The sequence below is a fragment of the Medicago sativa genome, chromosome 8, assembly GCF_051527215.1.
Source record: "Medicago sativa cultivar Bolivia chromosome 8, Bolivia_mono, whole genome shotgun sequence".
Classification (NCBI taxonomy): Eukaryota; Viridiplantae; Streptophyta; class Magnoliopsida; order Fabales; family Fabaceae; genus Medicago; species Medicago sativa.
In genome coordinates this window covers 94478637-94496792 of record NC_140756.1, presented here as the reverse complement: position 1 = coordinate 94496792, position 18156 = coordinate 94478637, and the positions used below count along the sequence as shown (strand labels likewise).

The following is an 18156-nucleotide window of genomic DNA, read 5'->3' as shown; positions in this document are numbered from 1 at the left end:
AGAGTGGGAATGGAGGAGAGAGTATGCATGTAGGTCTCACTTAACACCCACAGCCACATAAGTATAATTTGCAGCAGACACTTGACAAAATTACTTGTCTGCTACAAACTATACACCACACGTAAGCGATATGAAAATCATTAAAAACTTTATAGCTTACCCTCTCAATAATACATCATCTAGCTAGTGTTAATAATAGTCTATGATAATACCATGTTCTCTATTTGATCCAATAGTCAAAATCAACTTTCTCCCCTAAACGGCAACCAAGAAGTTCTACTTCTGTGGCAAATGAAAACATACAATTACATGATCAAAAGGAAGAAACTTGCGTGACAAAATTAGGAGTGATGTGTGAGGGTTATAACAAAACGGTTTAATTTTTATCCCTATTTTATTATTAAAAAAAATTAGTACCTTTAGTCCTATAAAAAAATAACAAGGACTAAAATTAAAAAAAAAAAAAAGAATAATAATTAATTAGTAGAAAAAACTGAGAATTCACGGAGCTATTGAACTTACAACAGCATCACGAAACTTTAGGTGAGGAATCAATCGGTGAAAAAGGGAAATTATACAAAAATGGATTTAAAAGACAATTAAATATTGCATTACAAAACTACACACTTATTAAAACACAGCTTTAAATAGGAAAGATGGGATTTTTGTGTCCATTTAAAAAATGCTCCTTCGTGAAATGTGACGGTTGTATTGTAGCATTCCCCACCCTATATTCAACGGAAAAAAGAAAAAAACTTACTCCCTCCGGTCCTATTTATAAGAAAAATTTTGGTCAACAAAAGTTAATGTATTTGGTTAAAAAATTGGACCAAATACATTCACTTTTGTTGACCCAAATTTCTCTTATAAATAGGACCGGAGGGACCGGAGGGAGTATCAGTAAACTATAAAAAGGGGGAAAGAAAATGACAGTAAACCGTAATATGTATGGGAAACAATGAATGATTCCAGAAGATGAAAAGTTTTACGGAAAAATATCTCAGGGATTCCATCAATGTCTATTAATTTCTTTTTTCGGCATTCAATTTTTCTACGAGGATGTTAGGGGGCAGCAATTGATCATCAGATGATGTAGCTAAAAGATATACAAATACAACAAAAAAACAAAATCTTTCATCCTATACAAGAAATGACTACTAGTTTTCCAGACCCTTGTATCAACGAGTTTTGAAATCACCATATCACTAGTTGCATTCCCCGGCAGGCGATGATGTCATATCACTCAGTCCTGAACTATGAGAAATTAAAAACTGTGGATTTGCATCATTCATTGCGGATTGAGTAATATTTATCCCAAAGAGTTTGTGTTTTTGATATTTCATTCATAAGGCTCTTGAACTTAGCACTGCAATCTCCTCCGCTGCATAATGCAAATTCAAAAAAAGATATCACTTTTCAGAAAAAAACATGAACACATGCAAGGACAAGAGCATTTTCAACAAATAGAAAACACTTGGTGATTATATTATGCATCAATGAATCTACTTCGAATAGCTGACTTACATAAAGCACAAAATACCAACCTTATGCGGTTCAAAGAAGCAATAGCTCGGAGTGCACTTCGAATCATGTCTTCATTGCGATCTACTTCTTGCTTGACTGCATCTTGCTTTGGCTTAAAGTTGATAGTCTTGTGGAGAGGATCCACCAATGAATCCAACACTGAAAGGTGAAATTTCAAATTAGAAAAAGAGAAATGTAATACAATGAGATCTTAATACTTCAACATATGCAACATAAACCTGCCAACACTGCAGAAGGACACTTGTCAGCCAGTTTTGAAAGAATCAGGTGACAAGGCATTTTAACATCATAATGATCTGAAATACAAAAAACAAAGTATGAAAGAATTAGTACCAAGACAGTCACATGCACACACACGCATAAAGTAGGATTATCAACACAAGTCCAGAAGCAAAAAAAATAGAATAACATATTCAAAAAAATTGGTGGAACAAAAAGGCAGCCTGGAGCTATAGAGCTCCTGCTGTATGCAGGGCCTACTGGTATACAAAAGGATCAGGTCCTAATAAGCTTATAGAGTATCAGACAAACATGATAAAGTTCCCAATGCTTGGACAAATGGGTGAAGAGTAAACGTACAGCAAATATGTTAGAAGTTGCAATATGAAATTGAAAGTAACATTAAATACGGGAATCATGAAAAAGAAATGTAATTAGCCAGGCTGGGAGAAAGATTATAACTAGGGCTCACCATCCAAACCAGATTTAAGATAAGGAACAATGAATGACGAGGGGTTTAGTTGATCAAGGCAACTATCCAGCAACGTATCTACACATTCAAAAGCCGCCTTCCTCAATTCAAGCCCATCATCCACAGTATGCTTGAAAGGGCCAAGATCAACTGTCCTTATCAGTTCTTGCTGTCAGAAATTCATTATAAAAATCAGAATCAGGTATCAAGCCATTATAAATATTAAAATTACTTCAGAAAGTACATAGCATAAAGAAAAGAAAATGTTACGATTATAGTCATGTCGTATAATCAACAGAGTTCAACAAAAACAGAAAGTTGTAATACAGGTTACCTTAACAATTGTTTGATCGTAAAGAAGAGGCAACAGATCAGGAAGAAGCCCCTTGATGAGGTTTGGTTTATTGTGTGCAAATGTGCTCAGAGCCAATACAGCAGCTCGCCTAACATGCTGCATGTTCAAAGTAAAAATCAGCAACAATATGTTGATACCAAACAATATGGCCAATAAGCCAAAAATAATTCAAAAAAAAAAAAAGAGTTATAGCTATTGATTTGGAAATCAAAGGTTAGTAATTAAATAACTTCATTAATTATTAAACATATGCATTTTTGTAGGGAAATGTAAGCGGTTAATTTTTAAGGGGGGAGAATGTTCGTAGCATGCATATTTTAATCAGTACCGTTAACTATTCACTTTTCCTATAAAGTGACTCTTACTTCAGAAAAGCCACATCCAAAGAAAATTGTTACATTACTTTATCAACATTCAGAAAGTTGATTAAAAACTCACCCTGTCATTATCCTTTATAAGCATCAGAAATGATGAAATTTCAGGGTATATGATTTCATCTATCTTCTCTGGACGTTCAACTATAGAGTACTTCACAGCTATAACAACAGTAGCTCGAGTAAATGCAGCTGGACTGCTTGTTCTTACCTATAAAAAATTTAGAATATACAAACATAACCACCAAATATAAAATATGCAAGTCACAAGCTAATAGTACAGGGTACCAAGATAAAGTTCAGATACCTTGAGTGCAGGAACAAGTTTTACAGGTTCAATAAGCGCAATTTTTCCGAGACACTCAGCCACAACATTGCGCACCCCCTCTTCCTCACTTTCACAGTGGTTAAAGAGCAAATTAAGTATCTTTTCAACACTAGACTCTTGGAACTCTGCTTTATCTACGGACTGTCTCACAATTACCTGCCAGGTAGGACAAGAGAGTAGCATATATATAAAAAATCTAAGAAAGTCATCATAATCACATTTCATTTATACACAAAAACACACTCTTTGTTCAAGGGTACGTACCTCTTTCAAAGAATGAAGCAGGAGATATTGCTTCTTCTGCTGATTGTCAATCTGATTCAAGATAAATGGCAAGTACTTGGGAAGATTACCAACAGCAATGTTACCAAGGGCGTATGAGGCAGCAGACTTTATCTCTTCAAAAGGAGATTGGAAAGACTCAATTACAACATTTTCTATATGTGCATGTACACTTAGATCCTTCCTTCTACCAATCTCTCCCAAACATAGAAGGCCAAGGTGCTGCTTAGCCTTTGAAAGAGAAAAAGCATAATGATTAGTACATTAAAAACAAGAAATAATCTGAAAAGAAAACTGACGTGGGGATGTATTTCATTTAGTTCAGATAAAGAAAGTGACAGTATTGCATAGTTCCACAATATATTCTGAAGATCTACTAAAATTTTCTTATTATACTCTGAAGATACAGAAACAGAAAGCAAGACATAGGAAAAAAGAGAGGATTGATACTGAAAGCAATGGGATAAAGCTAATAGCAGTCCATCATTTCTACGCTTTAAGATCAAATTGAATTGGAGCATGCTGATCCTGTATAGGTGTTGGTGGATTATTAAAAAAAAATCACTACAGAGCACAAATACGTGAGGAGAACTTACTGAGTTGGGGCTGCTGTCATCCTTCAGAATGTCAGTGAGCATTTTCACAGTAGATGTGCACTTCTGGTCACCGGCAGCAAGGCAGAGAACAGCCACACATTGAGCAATTGAATGCAATGCTTGTTTAGCAATGCCACCAGACTGTGGAGAAGGCTTGGCACATCCAAGTAGCGACTCCAGCAGAGAATCAAAACTAGTGTTTGCAGAATAGACTAAAGCAGCAAAAAAGTTTTGTAAAGCCTGCACATTCAGCAAAAAAACAATCTGAGCAAGTGTGCTTTTAATATCAGACATATAGAATGGGTCATGCTTATTCAACTTATAATTGAGGTTTAGACCTAACTTAACCCCACAAAATTTTGTGAGATACTTGCTACTAATAAACACTTTTCAAGCATATCACTACCCAATGAGAAACTCAATATACACCACACACAACCGATTTGTAGGGTGAGAGGTGCCCACCACTGACTCACAGTTTTCAAACCATATCACTATCCAATCTAAAATAATCAACAAGCACAAGCATAAAATTACCAAAAGTGCTTGCCCCTGCAGCAATGAGCTTCTAATTAATGTTAGAGCTTGGGGAAGAACTTTGTTTCTAACAGCCAATGCAACACTTTGGCTTGACCTTTCGTCACCCATTAGTGTGCAGCATAGTTCCAAGGCAAGAGCCGTCATATGCAAGTCAGAATCACTAAAATACAAACAGCAAAAATAAGAAAAATAAGTCTGGGTCAATCAATCCACATAGCTGGCGTAGATGTACAGATACTAGATTTTAAGACAAACCTAATCAGTCCCGACAGTTCAACAATGATAACTTCATACGCGGATAAACCAATCTTATCACCATAAGCAACTATGAGTGAATTCAAGGTTCCCAAGGTTGCCTGCCTTAGTGCGCGGTTAGCCTGTTTGCAAACAACAAAAGCAAATCTCAATTTTTCAATCCTTATGGTGGGAAACTCTAAGAAATTTGACTTCAAAAGCAAATGCAAGTACAACAAGAAATGTCAATCAAATACATTACAAGATAATTAGCAGCTTATTGTGAGATGAGTTACATACTTTTCGTAGGAACGCAGTCAACTCTGCTACAACCTGCTCCAGGACACATGATAGATCTACCCGAAGTGGAGACGTAGCAATAACAGCAAATGCCTGCATAAGAAACACAGATAGTAAAGACAACTGCCACTCGAGCTAAATAGTTTTCTGCATAACAAATATAGCACAATAGCTTTATCAAATAATGCATGCCAACTTACCGCCCTTTGGATTGGGAGTTCAATCCCCAATTTAATTTTAGGTATTTAGGTGCATAACAAAATTTATAACAAACTGATTTAACCAATACAGTGATAGACTTATTTAACTCTTAATTGGATCATCACAGCTTAACTTAGTTTAGGGAATCATGGCAAAATTGTAAAGCAGCATAAAATATCTCGTGAAGGTTCAATGGTAGCATCAAGCAGAGCCTAAAACCTATGATTAATTGCTAACTTCTTATGTTGTTTTTTTTAGTGTTTTTAGTTCCTTTTCTGACTCCTGCTTCAAGCAGAGAAATAAAAAGTCAACAACACTGGAGCAATCGGTTAATCAATGAATAATGTGTGCAAAAAGAATTGAGATATATTGAACATATTGTTAGTTCACTACGCACTTCGTGAATTGGTTATGACAAAACAGTTGTGGCACACATTTCAGTAAGAAGTATCGTTAAGATAAACAATAGGTTGGTGAGGAAATACTTTGAAAGAAAATGATTTATATAAATCAATAAAAGGGAGGGATGGCCAGCTTTAAAAATCCCCTCAACTATATAAAAATGTAGAAGCGAAATCCTAAAATTTGGGAACTGAACCTAACCACTTAGTTTGTCTGTGTTAGTAAGGGAGTTTTAGTTAGAGAGAAGATTATGGGTATTTTGTTTGGTTCCCTCAATCAGGAGAGTTACAGCTTGTATTCATCCTTTCGTTTCCTAACCTGGGTAGATACTTATCAAGGGTAAGGAAAATCTCTTCAATAACACCATATCTTCTCTTTCAATCTATCTCAAATCTCCGAACCAGTATCTAATCATTTTGTTTAGATTTTGAGAGGAACAGTTTGTATTCATTATTTCTATTCCTAACATGGGTACATGGTACATACAGTCCAAGGCTAAGAAAGATCTCTGCAATAACACCATACCTTCAATTCCATTCTTTATCAAATCACTGAACCTCTCTATCTAAAGTCTAAACAGTTAGTTTGGATTTCGAACACCCCAACACTGGATCTTGTGAAGAAGGGAGTGGCAACCAGCAAAGAAAATCATGCACAGATGCCGTTCTAATATTTCAGATAAACTCTAATTCTTAGATCTGGCGACTTTCCTAACCTTTTCTTATAACCATAGTAATACCATTTACATTCTGCATCAGAAGATGCAAGTCAAAGCTGTTCATAGAATTTTAAATTACAAAGTACAACGGGTTAACCTTGACAGCTGTAAGTCGGGTTATCTCATTTCCCATCCTATCAACAAGCACAGGAAGGCATGCAGGTAATTCTGCATTTAGATGGTCGCCAAATGTTGACACGATGAGGCCCATGCAGGAGATAGCACATTCCTTAACCTCCTGGAGAGGAAAAAGTTAATTAAGCATGATAAAAACATTAAATGAGTCATTCTAGAAAATAAACAACTAACCTGATCCTGATCTTGGTTTATTAAGCGTGACATAATGCCATTATATATGGGATGAACGTATGGTCTGAAATCAAAACCAGACCCCTACACAACAATACCATTCTGATTGTTAGAACCAGGTATACCATTATTTCAGAGTCCGAAGAGGATATATAAACACACCTCAATGTTAGGTCGCACAACACTAACAAGTTCTCCACACACCCTCAAGGCCTCTGCTGTGACCTTGTAATACCGGTCACCAACAGCTGATAGCACAGGAGCAGAAAGAGCCTAAAAACAGAAACAAATACAGTTATGAAATACTGCCATTATTGTCCACATTGACTGCCAAAACATTCCTTCCATTTAAGAATTTAACAAACAAATCTAAACCAATAAAGTGTGTCAAAAAACAAGTGTAAGTAAAGGATTTTGCTGTGGAAACAGAGGAATCGATTTCATAAAAGACACAAACTCTCGCATGAAGCCTACACAACATAGAATGCAGGGAAAGACAGTACTTACAACTGCCTGTTGTATATATATTCAAAGTAAGTAAACGACCAAATCAACCATAATGTTTAACGCTGAAAAATTGTAGTTGTGGCAACACAGTTAACTAGGATATGACACCACATCAGAAAAACAATTAAACCAAAAGCTTGAACTATTGTCTATTGAGTAAAAAACAGTGCTTTTAGAAATTAAAATATTTTTATTCCATAGAAATTAAGAGACGTAAATAGAAAAAGAAGTGAACTATGAACAATGAACAATAAAATAAAAAAGCTGACAATTAAGAATTTCTTAATAACTATTTTTTTAAGAAGCCAAACTAGCACACCGAATTGGCACCAGGGAGAATCGAACCTGAGACCTTGAGAGGAGCACACTCCAAGGTCCCAAGCCAACAGCACCAGGCCAGCCCAAGTGGGTTGAATTTCATTATAACTTATAACATGTATCCTCATAGTATATTGCATCCGTTTAGGCACTATCATTTCCCCTAAAATACAAGTGGTGAAACCAATTTGAAGAGTAAATCAAATAAATCCTTATGTTGTTACCTTGATATAAGGATGGAAAACATCTGGAGAATGCGAAGATAATACCAATCGTGTAAATATCAGGGCTTCGATCTTCAAATTTGAGGTGGATGATTTGTCCTGAAAAGCAAAATATTGACAAAATAAAGAGCAATAGGAGAAACCGTGTGACTAAAGAAAGAAAAAAAAATCTTTCGAATATTGCTTACATTTAATGCCTTTTCAATTCCAGGAATGAGTGACCCGATGTGGTCAGCAAGGCAGTTGGGTAAGACAACCACAAGTTCTTTCAAAACAGAAAAGGCACCAACCTGCATAGACAACTATGATCAAAACCTTGAGATTTTAATGGATATCAACTTTTAATGACCACTACCTTTGTTTTGATAGATTTCTCACGCAACTGCCTATTGATGGATTTGACAATCTTTGACAGTTCTTGCTTCAACAACCATTTAGGACTGCATTGCACGTCAATGTTAAGACAGTCAATTTGTGCCACACATTATGAATTATGAGGTAATTGTAAAAACTGGGATTAACTAAAGGAAAACTTGAAGTGACTACCACATTGAATGATCATATTGCTCTTGACAAAGCTTATTAACAAAATTATTAATGCAAAAATGGGTATTTTAGAATTTGGAAGCACATTCACACATATTCTCTTCGAACTTTACCCTAAGGAACAATGTTCAGATTTGTATCGTGCTATATCTTTAAAAACAGCAATGAGGTCATAGATGCCAGTCGTAACAGAAGTGCTCTAAGATAACAAATGACATAGGTTACAGATCTCAAGGGCGCTACTGGTTCTTCTAGAAAACATCCTCTTGGAATGAGTACGACAAAACTGAATATTTATTTCATTAGGAAGAGCACTCCTTTTACAGGAGAAATGCATACTGTCAACTACTTAAATTAAGGAGTGATACACTCAACAATAAATAAAACTGATCTTAACAATAAATGATGGATATTCATATATCTTCTACACAACCATTTTATATATTTTACAGTTATATAGAAGTATTATTTGACAGTGCATCTTAAGATTTAATTATACCGAGAAGGGTACAAATAATTAAATAGAAAGCATGAATAAATAAAATAAAATTAGATACAAAGTACTTCCAGATTAGGAAAAACAAATGCCACTAGCCTCATTTCATTTGCATCAGTCTGTCCTTTTGTGACATTTCCAGTTTGACGCAAGAGCTCAATGAAAGTATTAAATACATCCATCTGCAACATATGCATGTCAGATAAACAACCATGGGTCTTAAAAGACAATCAATCAATAAAAGACTTATTCTGACCTACCTTGACATTTTCTTCTCTCTCTTTAAATCTGTCAATCAGTTTTGGACAAGCCTGTAAAGCAGGAAGTCGAAGGATATGCCGTCATTTAACTAAAAATAATAACAGGGAGTGAACAGCCATATACACAAACAATTACACAGTTTCTTTGAGATAAAAGAAATTTTATTGGAAGAACATGTGGATACAAAAATTCCTGATCAAACAATAAATCTAGCATACCAAATGTTTACTCACAACCCAGAAGGACATAATGATGCAAGAATAGCAAAATCTCAGAAAAATAAAGAGAACAGTAGTTTATTAACAAATTACACAAAATTATGAATAAATGAAAGCAAAGTTATTTAAATCTGTCAATCAGTTTTGGACAAGCCTGTAAAGCAGGAAGTCGAAGGATATGCCGTCATTTAACTAAAAATAATAACAGGGAGTGAACAGCCATATACACAAACAATTACACAGTTTCTTTGAGATAAAAGAAATTTTATTGGAAGAACATGTGGATACAAAAATTCCTGATCAAACAATAAATCTAGCATACCAAATGTTTACTCACAACCCAGAAGGACATAATGATGCAAGAATAGCAAAATCTCAGAAAAATAAAGAGAACAGTAGTTTATTAACAAATTACACAAAATTATGAATAAATGAAAGCAAAGTTACCTCATCATACAGCTTTGAAAGCATCTCAGGACGAGAAACAATCAATGCGGCTAAGCATTTAGCTGCTGCTCTGCGCACTTTCCAGCTGGCATCTTCATCATCTGTATATTCATTTGCACTCTCTCTGGAAAATAATATTTGATATATGATATGATTAACAAGAAGAATATTGTGCAAATATAAATACCATACAGGTAACCAACTGAATCAAATAGGCACATAGACACATACTCATCATCCTCCTCTTCATGACCTTCATCATCTGTATCCTCCTCCATGTTGTCAGTAAAGTTTGGGTCATAACTCAGATATGTCAGTGCCAGGTGAAGAATTTCATCACAATACACCGAAATGTCCCTTGGACACCTTAGGAGAAAGCTTTCTAGAGCCTGCAGCAAAATTTCGACATTATTGAATATATAACTAATAGTGGACCATAAATAAATATACATACAAACATTTCATAGTATAAAATTATGGATAATAAACAAATATGGCACCTGCAGACTGTACTCACGAAGCTCTTCATCATTTTCTGAGGCGGTAGTACAATAGTTAATAAGGACTGGAACTGTATCTCCAAGATGGGGTCCAAATCGGTAGCCAACTGCTCGACTGTAACACCAATTAGCTCAAATTTGTTACTACAAACGTTCTATTTTCAACCAGTGTTGTTAAATAGGGGTTGTGGGGGAAGGCAACGCCATACCACGAGGTGTTATAATGTTAGTGATGTTATGTCACCATTTAATACAGTTTATATTTATCATGCAACTTATTTTTATTTGTATACAGATTAACATTTATAAATGGCACCGATTTATTTCAACCATAATGTGACTTCCACTGTTTGCCTATATAGTGCAGTAATGCTGTCCATGTCCACTATATATGACATAGTGGCTTTTTGGTTTTGAACCACTTCCACTATCTACTAGTGATAACACTGTTTTCAACATAAAAAAGAGACTGAAGCAAGAGGGAGAAAATAATGTGAAAGAAATTGCTAACCTTATAGCGCCAATCATTTGTATATTTGTACGAGTCATATCAGACTTGGCAGCCTTATTTTTCAATTTGGTAACAATTTCAACTGTTGCCTTTGCCAACAAATCATCTGACAAACTTGAAGAAAGAGATGCTGACAAGAAGAAAAACATGTTAACAGTTTTGCATTAATTGACAATAATGTTTTTGACCAAAATAAAAGAGGCCAAATCAGGGTTGATACCAAACATCATTTTAGTTACTTTAGATTAAAAAATCAACACAAGTTTTATGATGAAGTTTCTTTTAGAGTAAAAGCATTTGAACACAATCTCTTCATTTCAAACTCATATTTGGGAAAATCAATTAATAGAGTCAAACTCATTGAAAATAATGTTAATCAGATGCTCATTGAAACTTGAAACACAAATCTATCTATCTTCCAGTTACTGAATCAAAGTTGCCTCGAACGCAACAAAAAACTACAATAGGGTGTTTAACCAAGATGGAGGGAAAATAATTGAGAAAACTCAAACTGCAGAAAGTAATATCAACTCCCCACTCATGAAGAATAAATTTTACAGAAAAACAAAAGCCAGCAAATAAAAATATGTCTTACCAAGGCATGCAACAGACTTCTTACGAACCGTAGCTTGGTTAGAATTCAACTGAGAAAGAAGGGAATTTAACAATAGGTCATGATCTGCTGCCATTAGATTTCCAAATTTATGAAGGACGTCGCATAAAATATCAAGACATTCACATTTAATCTCTGTGGTCATATCCTGTGGGAATTCAGATAAAACGAACAACAGTGTTAAGCATGCTGAGACAAAGAAAAGAAATCAAGTGGATAAATGAGAAGGGAGTTAGTTAGTTAGTTACTTTGGCAGTAATTCCTTTGATCAATTGTGGGGATAGAATGGAAAGAATGGACTGAGCAAGGGATTGGGTAGAAACTTCAGCAACAACAGTCTTCAAAGCAATGCTAGCAGTGTCGCGATGCTGATCCTTGCCATTAAGTATTTTGTCACAGAGTTGACTGGTCATTTCAACAACCCTAGACTCATTCATCTTCCTGACTAATGGAGCAAGACATTTAACAGCAAGACCAGAAACATCACCAGCAGCATCATCAAGCTGTTGAATGATTATATTTTTCAATTTAAGTTCGAGATCAGCATCAGCCCTAAAAGTTGGTTTGGTTAATTCATTAAGCAAATCAGATGTGGCCATATATCTGTAATCTTTATCCTTCCCAGTCATCTGTCACAAATACAAAATTGAAGATTATTTGTTATCATAAACCGATGAATATACCAACACACACACACACACAAAAACAGTGTTAAAAGAAAAAGAGAGAAAAAGTACCTTTTCAAGAATACCAGGCAAAGCTAAGTTCGCCATATTTGCAGAAGCAGCAAACAACACTGTGATGAGTGAGTCGATTCCAATGTCAGGGATTAAAATACAAAGTTGAATTGAATTGAAAAATAATCAACAAGAATCAGAATCAACGAAGATTTAAATTCGATTGTATTGAATTGTAAAAAAAAAAAGGAGAATTGAAGAAGAGAGATATAAACGAACCCTAGTGCGAGAGTCGATCAGAAATCGATGCGGCGGAATCGATCAAACCAAATGCGTCTTTTCTCTAAAACTCACTCTCAAGTGTCGAACCCTTTTCGTTTCGTTTCGTTTCGTTTATAAACCCTACTTGCTTGCTTACACCCAAATTTATTATTACTGCTTTTTTCTCTTCCTCTTTATCTCTTCTTCTCTTAATTTTCTTTTTTTTTTTTTAAGTGAAGACCTAAGTAAGTGATCCTTCACAAAAAGTTTTTAAAACAATACTTTATATTCAATTTAATTTCTCACAATATTTGGGACCAAAAGCGGTTAGCGCTGACCGTTGAATAAGTTTATTCCGCTTGAGTTGGGTTAAAATCACAAAATGAATTTGCGTCGTCACCATCTTCAAATAATGTATTTCCTATGGTAGCACCATGAATAGCGCATAGTAGGGCACCATGAATAGCGCATAGTAGGGCAGTGCCCAGTACACCAGCAACTCTCATCGTATGAAATAATTCTAATGTCCAATTATAAAACCCTTAAAAAAAGAGAATGAATCGAAATATAACTGTTACACCAAAACTAGGCGTAAAGAACCAATCAGACCGACCTAGTGGATAAATCATGAATACATAAACAAAGACATCAATTGAACCAGAGAATGCGATTGCATTTTAAGACGCAATTGAACAAATCAAGCAAGTTCAAATTGATGTAATATAAAACTTATTAATCATAAAGCACCGTGGAGAGCAAAAAAAGTCCACAAACTACCTAATATACACTAACAGGTAAAATCTCCACGTGCTTCAAGACTCAGACTAACAACAAAGAGTGTGTTAAACTATTAGCAGCAGTAGAGACTGTCGCAGTTAAAAAGTGACAACCTTCCAAATAAGAATCTTTCAATCCACGAGTATACCATGAAGTTACAGAGGTGGTACCTTTGAACCAACCTCCCGCGACAAAATAGGTGCAATCCACCTTCACCACCACAACCACAGCGGTAAGACCATGCGTTCCCACAACACCACAATGAATACCTTCTCCGTTTAAATGCATGGAAATTTAAATGTTAAAATTAGGAGAGATAACATGTTTAACGGTGTTGATTCTCACACCGTAGAAAACTGATGAGAAACACGCGGGACCAATTCTTTTGCACACCCGTAAATAAAACCACATACGCCTTCATTCCGGCCTCCAATGTAATGCCCTCCTTTTTATTTAATTATTTTTATTAAGTTAGGGTTTATTTACGTGATTTATTTTAAATATGCGATGTGTTGGTATTATATTAGGTGGCTTTATTTTATTATTTATTAGAATATGAGAATTATTAGAGTAAGTAGATTTGGAGGTTAGAATAGAAAAAAAAAGAATTATTGGGCCTAAACAGATTTAGGAAGAGTGATTAATATTATAAATAAGAAAGCTTAGGTTAGAAAGAGTTTTACGTTAAACCGCTTTTTGGAAAAGAGGAGAACAAGAGAGAGGAGAAGAAAGAGGAGAACTCCGAGAGAGAACCCTAGGAACGAAGAACGCTGCTTTTGATTTCAGAAAAAACATTCTAAGGTAAGGGTGGGACTATCTTTCACTAATATTAAGTCTGTGAAACATTAGATTGCATCTAACTTGCTTTAGGATGAGTTTGTGAGATTATGAGAAATTAGGGTTTGAGTGAGAATTGATGATTAGATGATGAAAAACCGTTGAATTGATGTATGGGGAGAGTCTCTATTCATCATAAGAGTTGTATGAACATATAGATAGTGAAGGGTTTGTGTGCTTTACCTTGTTTTTCATGATCTTTTAATAAATTATGTTCTTATATGTTATAGCGATTACATGTTTAATTTTAGTTTTGAATTGTGATTAAAATATGGTTATTCTATATAATTTTTATTGTGCGAAATTGTTCTCGTTTCTTACATGTTTTGACTTCGATTGGCCGTAAGACTGAATATGAGAGCAACATAATATGCCTGACATGTATTCCTTTAATTCAATTAAATGTAATGCAATAAGATACTACTAACTAAATATATATCCCTGTTTTGATTTATTTGTAAATTATACCCAGCAACCATGGTATCTAGTTGTTGCAAATTTGATAAACCCGGCTTTAGCAAATATATATGTTTTAGAGTAACAGAACATGAATATGTCACTATTGTCAAGTAGTGCTATAGTCTCATGCATTAGATAAATCCATTCCACTGTTTTTCTTTCGGCAATGAATTTTATGTTTTCAACTATGTGCTATTTAATAATGATGTTATATATTGATGTGTTATTTAAAGATGTATTTTATAAAGATGTGCTAATTGAAGATGTATGATTTAAAGATGTGCTATTTGAAGATGTATGATTTAAAGATGTGTTATGTAAAGATGAGCTATTTAAAGATATTTGATTTAAAGATGTGTTATATGAAGATGTGTGATTTAAAGATGTGTTATATTATGATGTTGATATGCTATGAATTAATATGTGCTGCATATGTTGCTGTTGATCTTATTGAAGTTGTATAAGTCGGTCTAAGTTGTAAAGATTTGAGAAGTTGTCCATAATAATGAAATTATAAGAGATGCCCATGAAGTTGTCTAAGTTGTACGAAAATTATGTCGTTGCATTAGAGTTGTGTCGTTGCATAGTTAGAGATGGGGGCTTAATGCCCGACAGTTCCTTTATGACCTTAACGATGGGGGCTTAATGCCCGACAGGTCCTTTATGACCTTAGCGATGGGGGCTTAATGCCTGACAGGTCCAAATACGACCTTAGCGAGTGGAGCTTAATGCCCTGGTGGTACCATATGCATGTTGAAGTTGTCTAAGTTGTTGTTGAAGTTGTCTAAGTTGTTGTTGAAGTTGTCTAAGATGATTTGAGAAGTAGAAGTTGCATAGTCGAGTCGAGTTGTTAAGAGGTTAAGATGTCGAGTTGTTAAGAGGTTAAGATGTCGAGTTGTTAAGAGGTTAAGATGTTGAGTTGTTAAGATTGATTTATAAGTTGAATACGAAGTTGATGTTTATGATTGATTATGAAGCTGACCATGAATTTGATTATGAAGTTGTTATGATAATGCTATGTTTGATAATGCTATGATGTTTATGATTAATATTTGACGATATGTGATGATGTTGTGATTAATATATGTGATGATGTTTGTGATTATTATTTGATGATGTATGATGATGTTTATGACTAGTAACTGATGTTATATGATGATATATGATGCTATGATTAAGGTGATATAAGATGAAGTATATGACTAATGTAGGAGATTAATGATGCTAGTTAATGAAGTTTAAAGTTGTTAAATGTAATTTATGATTTATGAGCTTAATATTATTGTTTGAGAAATCTCACCCCTTCTGCTGGAAATGTTGCCCTTCGTATGGGTAACTGCAGGTACTGATGGCTTGTAGGTTGGTTGGCTCAAGGGTCTAGGTGCTCTGATACGTAACGGGATGAGACTTATGAATGTTTTCTATTCCTTTGCGTATTATTTTATGAAGCTTTGATGAACATTGATAACTATGATTTATGAGACTTTTATAATAAGGCCTGCGTGTCAAAGACTTTTCTTATTGTTGAACTAATTTCCGCTGCAAGGTTTTTGAATTACTTATGTTAAATGATTTTTGAAGAATAAATTGTTATTTGTTCAGTTTACGAATTTTTAAGAAGTGTAGCATTCCGTTTAAAGTTGATTTACTCTGATTTTAATTATGAAATTTTCTTGTTGGGTAAACGGGGTGTTACATCCAAGATATGCATAGCCTCGAGGAATTGATGTGTCCATCATGACTGTAAGGATGGTTTCACTCCCATCTCAAATCATCGTCATTCTCAGAGTTGGTGCAATTAGCTTGTAACTACACTTTTCCTTTTTCTAATGTCAAGTATCACATTTTTCGATATATTTTGGTTTTTGTATTTTCAATGCAGTAGAGCTAAATGTAGACTAGTTAACTGTCACTGATATTCTTATCGAAGGGAAAAGACTAATAAGAATGGAAGAAGACCATTGCAAAGGATTCGACGCTTAATTCAAATAAAGTGGAAAGTGAAGATAGTGTAGGCTGTAGTTTGATGTTGTACGAGTCTTGGTCAAGTCAAACTAGTCTCTAATTTTCCCAACCAGATAAAACTAATTAGTCATTTATTAGCCCTTGATTAGACGGTTTGTTTTATAAGAAAGATTAGATGGGATTTTATTCCCTTGTTTGGTTCGTAATTTTTTTTATGGGTATTGGCTTGGGATCTGGGAGCGTACTCCTCCTCGAGGTCTCAAATTCGAGTCTCTCCAGTACCAATTTAAGTGGGCTAATTTATCTTCTTAAATTATTTTTTCCCTTAAAAAGATTTAACTTTCATTATTTTTTCAGAAATGTCAAATTACATACCAAACACTTTTTTAATAAAATACATAAGAATTTTGTAAGTTAGTAAAACAAAATCCACAATACCAATACATATATACATATATCTTCTTTTTTTTTTTACACAATACACATGCATCCTTAGAAAAGTGATTTTTTTCGTGGTTTGAAGAACAAAACTTACATATATTATGCATTGTTACTAACAACTAAGTTAAGCTCACGAAGACATTGAAAAGTGATTCGAATAGTATTATATTTGGACGGAGCTTTCCTACAAAAAAATAGTATATTATATTTGGAGAAAAAACAAAAAAGCCAAGGAATGTCGACGTTTATCCAAATAAAAAAACATGCGAAATTTACTACTCCCTCCGTTTCAAAATGAGTGTCGCTTTAGCAAAAAAAATTGTTTCAAAATGAATGTCGCTTTCAGTTTCTAATGCAATAATAACTTTTTCTTTTCAATTGTACCCTCCAATTAATACTCTGCACACTACTTCCAAAGTATTATTTTTAAAACTAACCAATAGTTAATAAGGATAATTTGGTAAAATAACCATTCTCTTTCTTTTAAGTATAAACACCTAAAACGACACTCATTTTAAAACGGAGTGAGTATATTTTTAAAGTAGGATAAAGGATAGGATTGCGGTGTGTACGTGGAAGTGAGGAGGGATGAGAATATGTACATGTGGGGTGGTGGGGGATCCTTCCTTGCATGTTGATGACGGTGGACTGAAGGTGTTCAAAGTGTGGGTGACTGACCCACCAAAAAAGTGGAAGTGGGTGACCGTAATTTTTGTTTTTTTAAAAAAGAAATGTCAAATGTGCAAAGAAAGAATAATATAAGAAAATTTCTTTACAATATTCTTTCTTATATTATTCTTTCAAGAAAAAAATAAAAAATTCCGAAGTTATTATTTTTTAGCAATGATATTTGAACAACCATTTGGTACAACCTATTTGACAACCTTCCTTTTCTTTCTTTTTATATGTCAAAAACAATGGAGAGAGAAAAAGAAAGAAAGATTAAAAATATAATATGAGTATGAGAGAGAAAATTGTTTAAAAGTTGTCACAAAGAAGCTGTACAAATATCATTTCTCTATCTTTTTTCTCCTTTTTGTAAGTTTGAATTGTTGTGGATTTGAAGTTTGGACAAAATACAACCATATTAAGAGATTGGCGAGGGGACAGAGAAGAGGAGGAGAAACAAAGGGAATTTATTAGTTTGTTTCACCCTAGCCAAGCCATTAGATTAATCCGACGGATGACAAGAGGAGAGGAGACAGCGAATGCCATGTTGTTGA

The 18156-nt window shown here is 34.4% G+C and overlaps 1 protein-coding gene across 1 annotated transcript; it reads right to left on the bottom strand.

Annotated features, from left to right (window-relative positions):
* Nucleotides 1-983: 983 nt before the first annotated feature.
* On the bottom strand, nt 984-12621 carry LOC146903614 (cullin-associated and neddylation dissociated). Its single transcript, XM_085738377.1, has 28 exons — nt 12473-12621; nt 12254-12312; nt 11765-12145; nt 11499-11664; nt 10904-11033; nt 10393-10507; nt 10124-10281; nt 9893-10016; nt 9227-9277; nt 9066-9148; nt 8280-8364; nt 8113-8214; nt 7925-8023; nt 7038-7148; nt 6876-6959; nt 6664-6804; nt 5246-5338; nt 4967-5088; nt 4709-4871; nt 4172-4411; nt 3558-3806; nt 3273-3449; nt 3030-3176; nt 2571-2687; nt 2237-2405; nt 1764-1841; nt 1545-1683; nt 984-1381 (listed from the first exon to the last, which is right to left on the bottom strand). The coding sequence occupies exons 2-28, from the start codon at nt 12287-12289 to the stop codon at nt 1285-1287; spliced, it is 3657 nt and encodes a 1218-aa protein (XP_085594503.1). The 5' UTR covers nt 12290-12312; nt 12473-12621; the 3' UTR covers nt 984-1284.
* Nucleotides 12622-18156: the final 5535 nt, after the last annotated feature.

Coding starts and splice junctions, on each gene's coding strand:
- LOC146903614 (XM_085738377.1), bottom strand. CDS start 12,289: ATGGCGAACTTAGCTTTGCCTGGTATTCTTGAAAAG. Junction 10,017..10,123: donor CATGAAGAGGAGGATGATGA/GTATGTGTCTAT, acceptor ATTATTTTCCAG/AGAGAGTGCAAATGAATATA. Junction 5,339..6,663: donor CCCGACTTACAGCTGTCAAG/GTTAACCCGTTG, acceptor TTTCTTATGCAG/GCATTTGCTGTTATTGCTAC.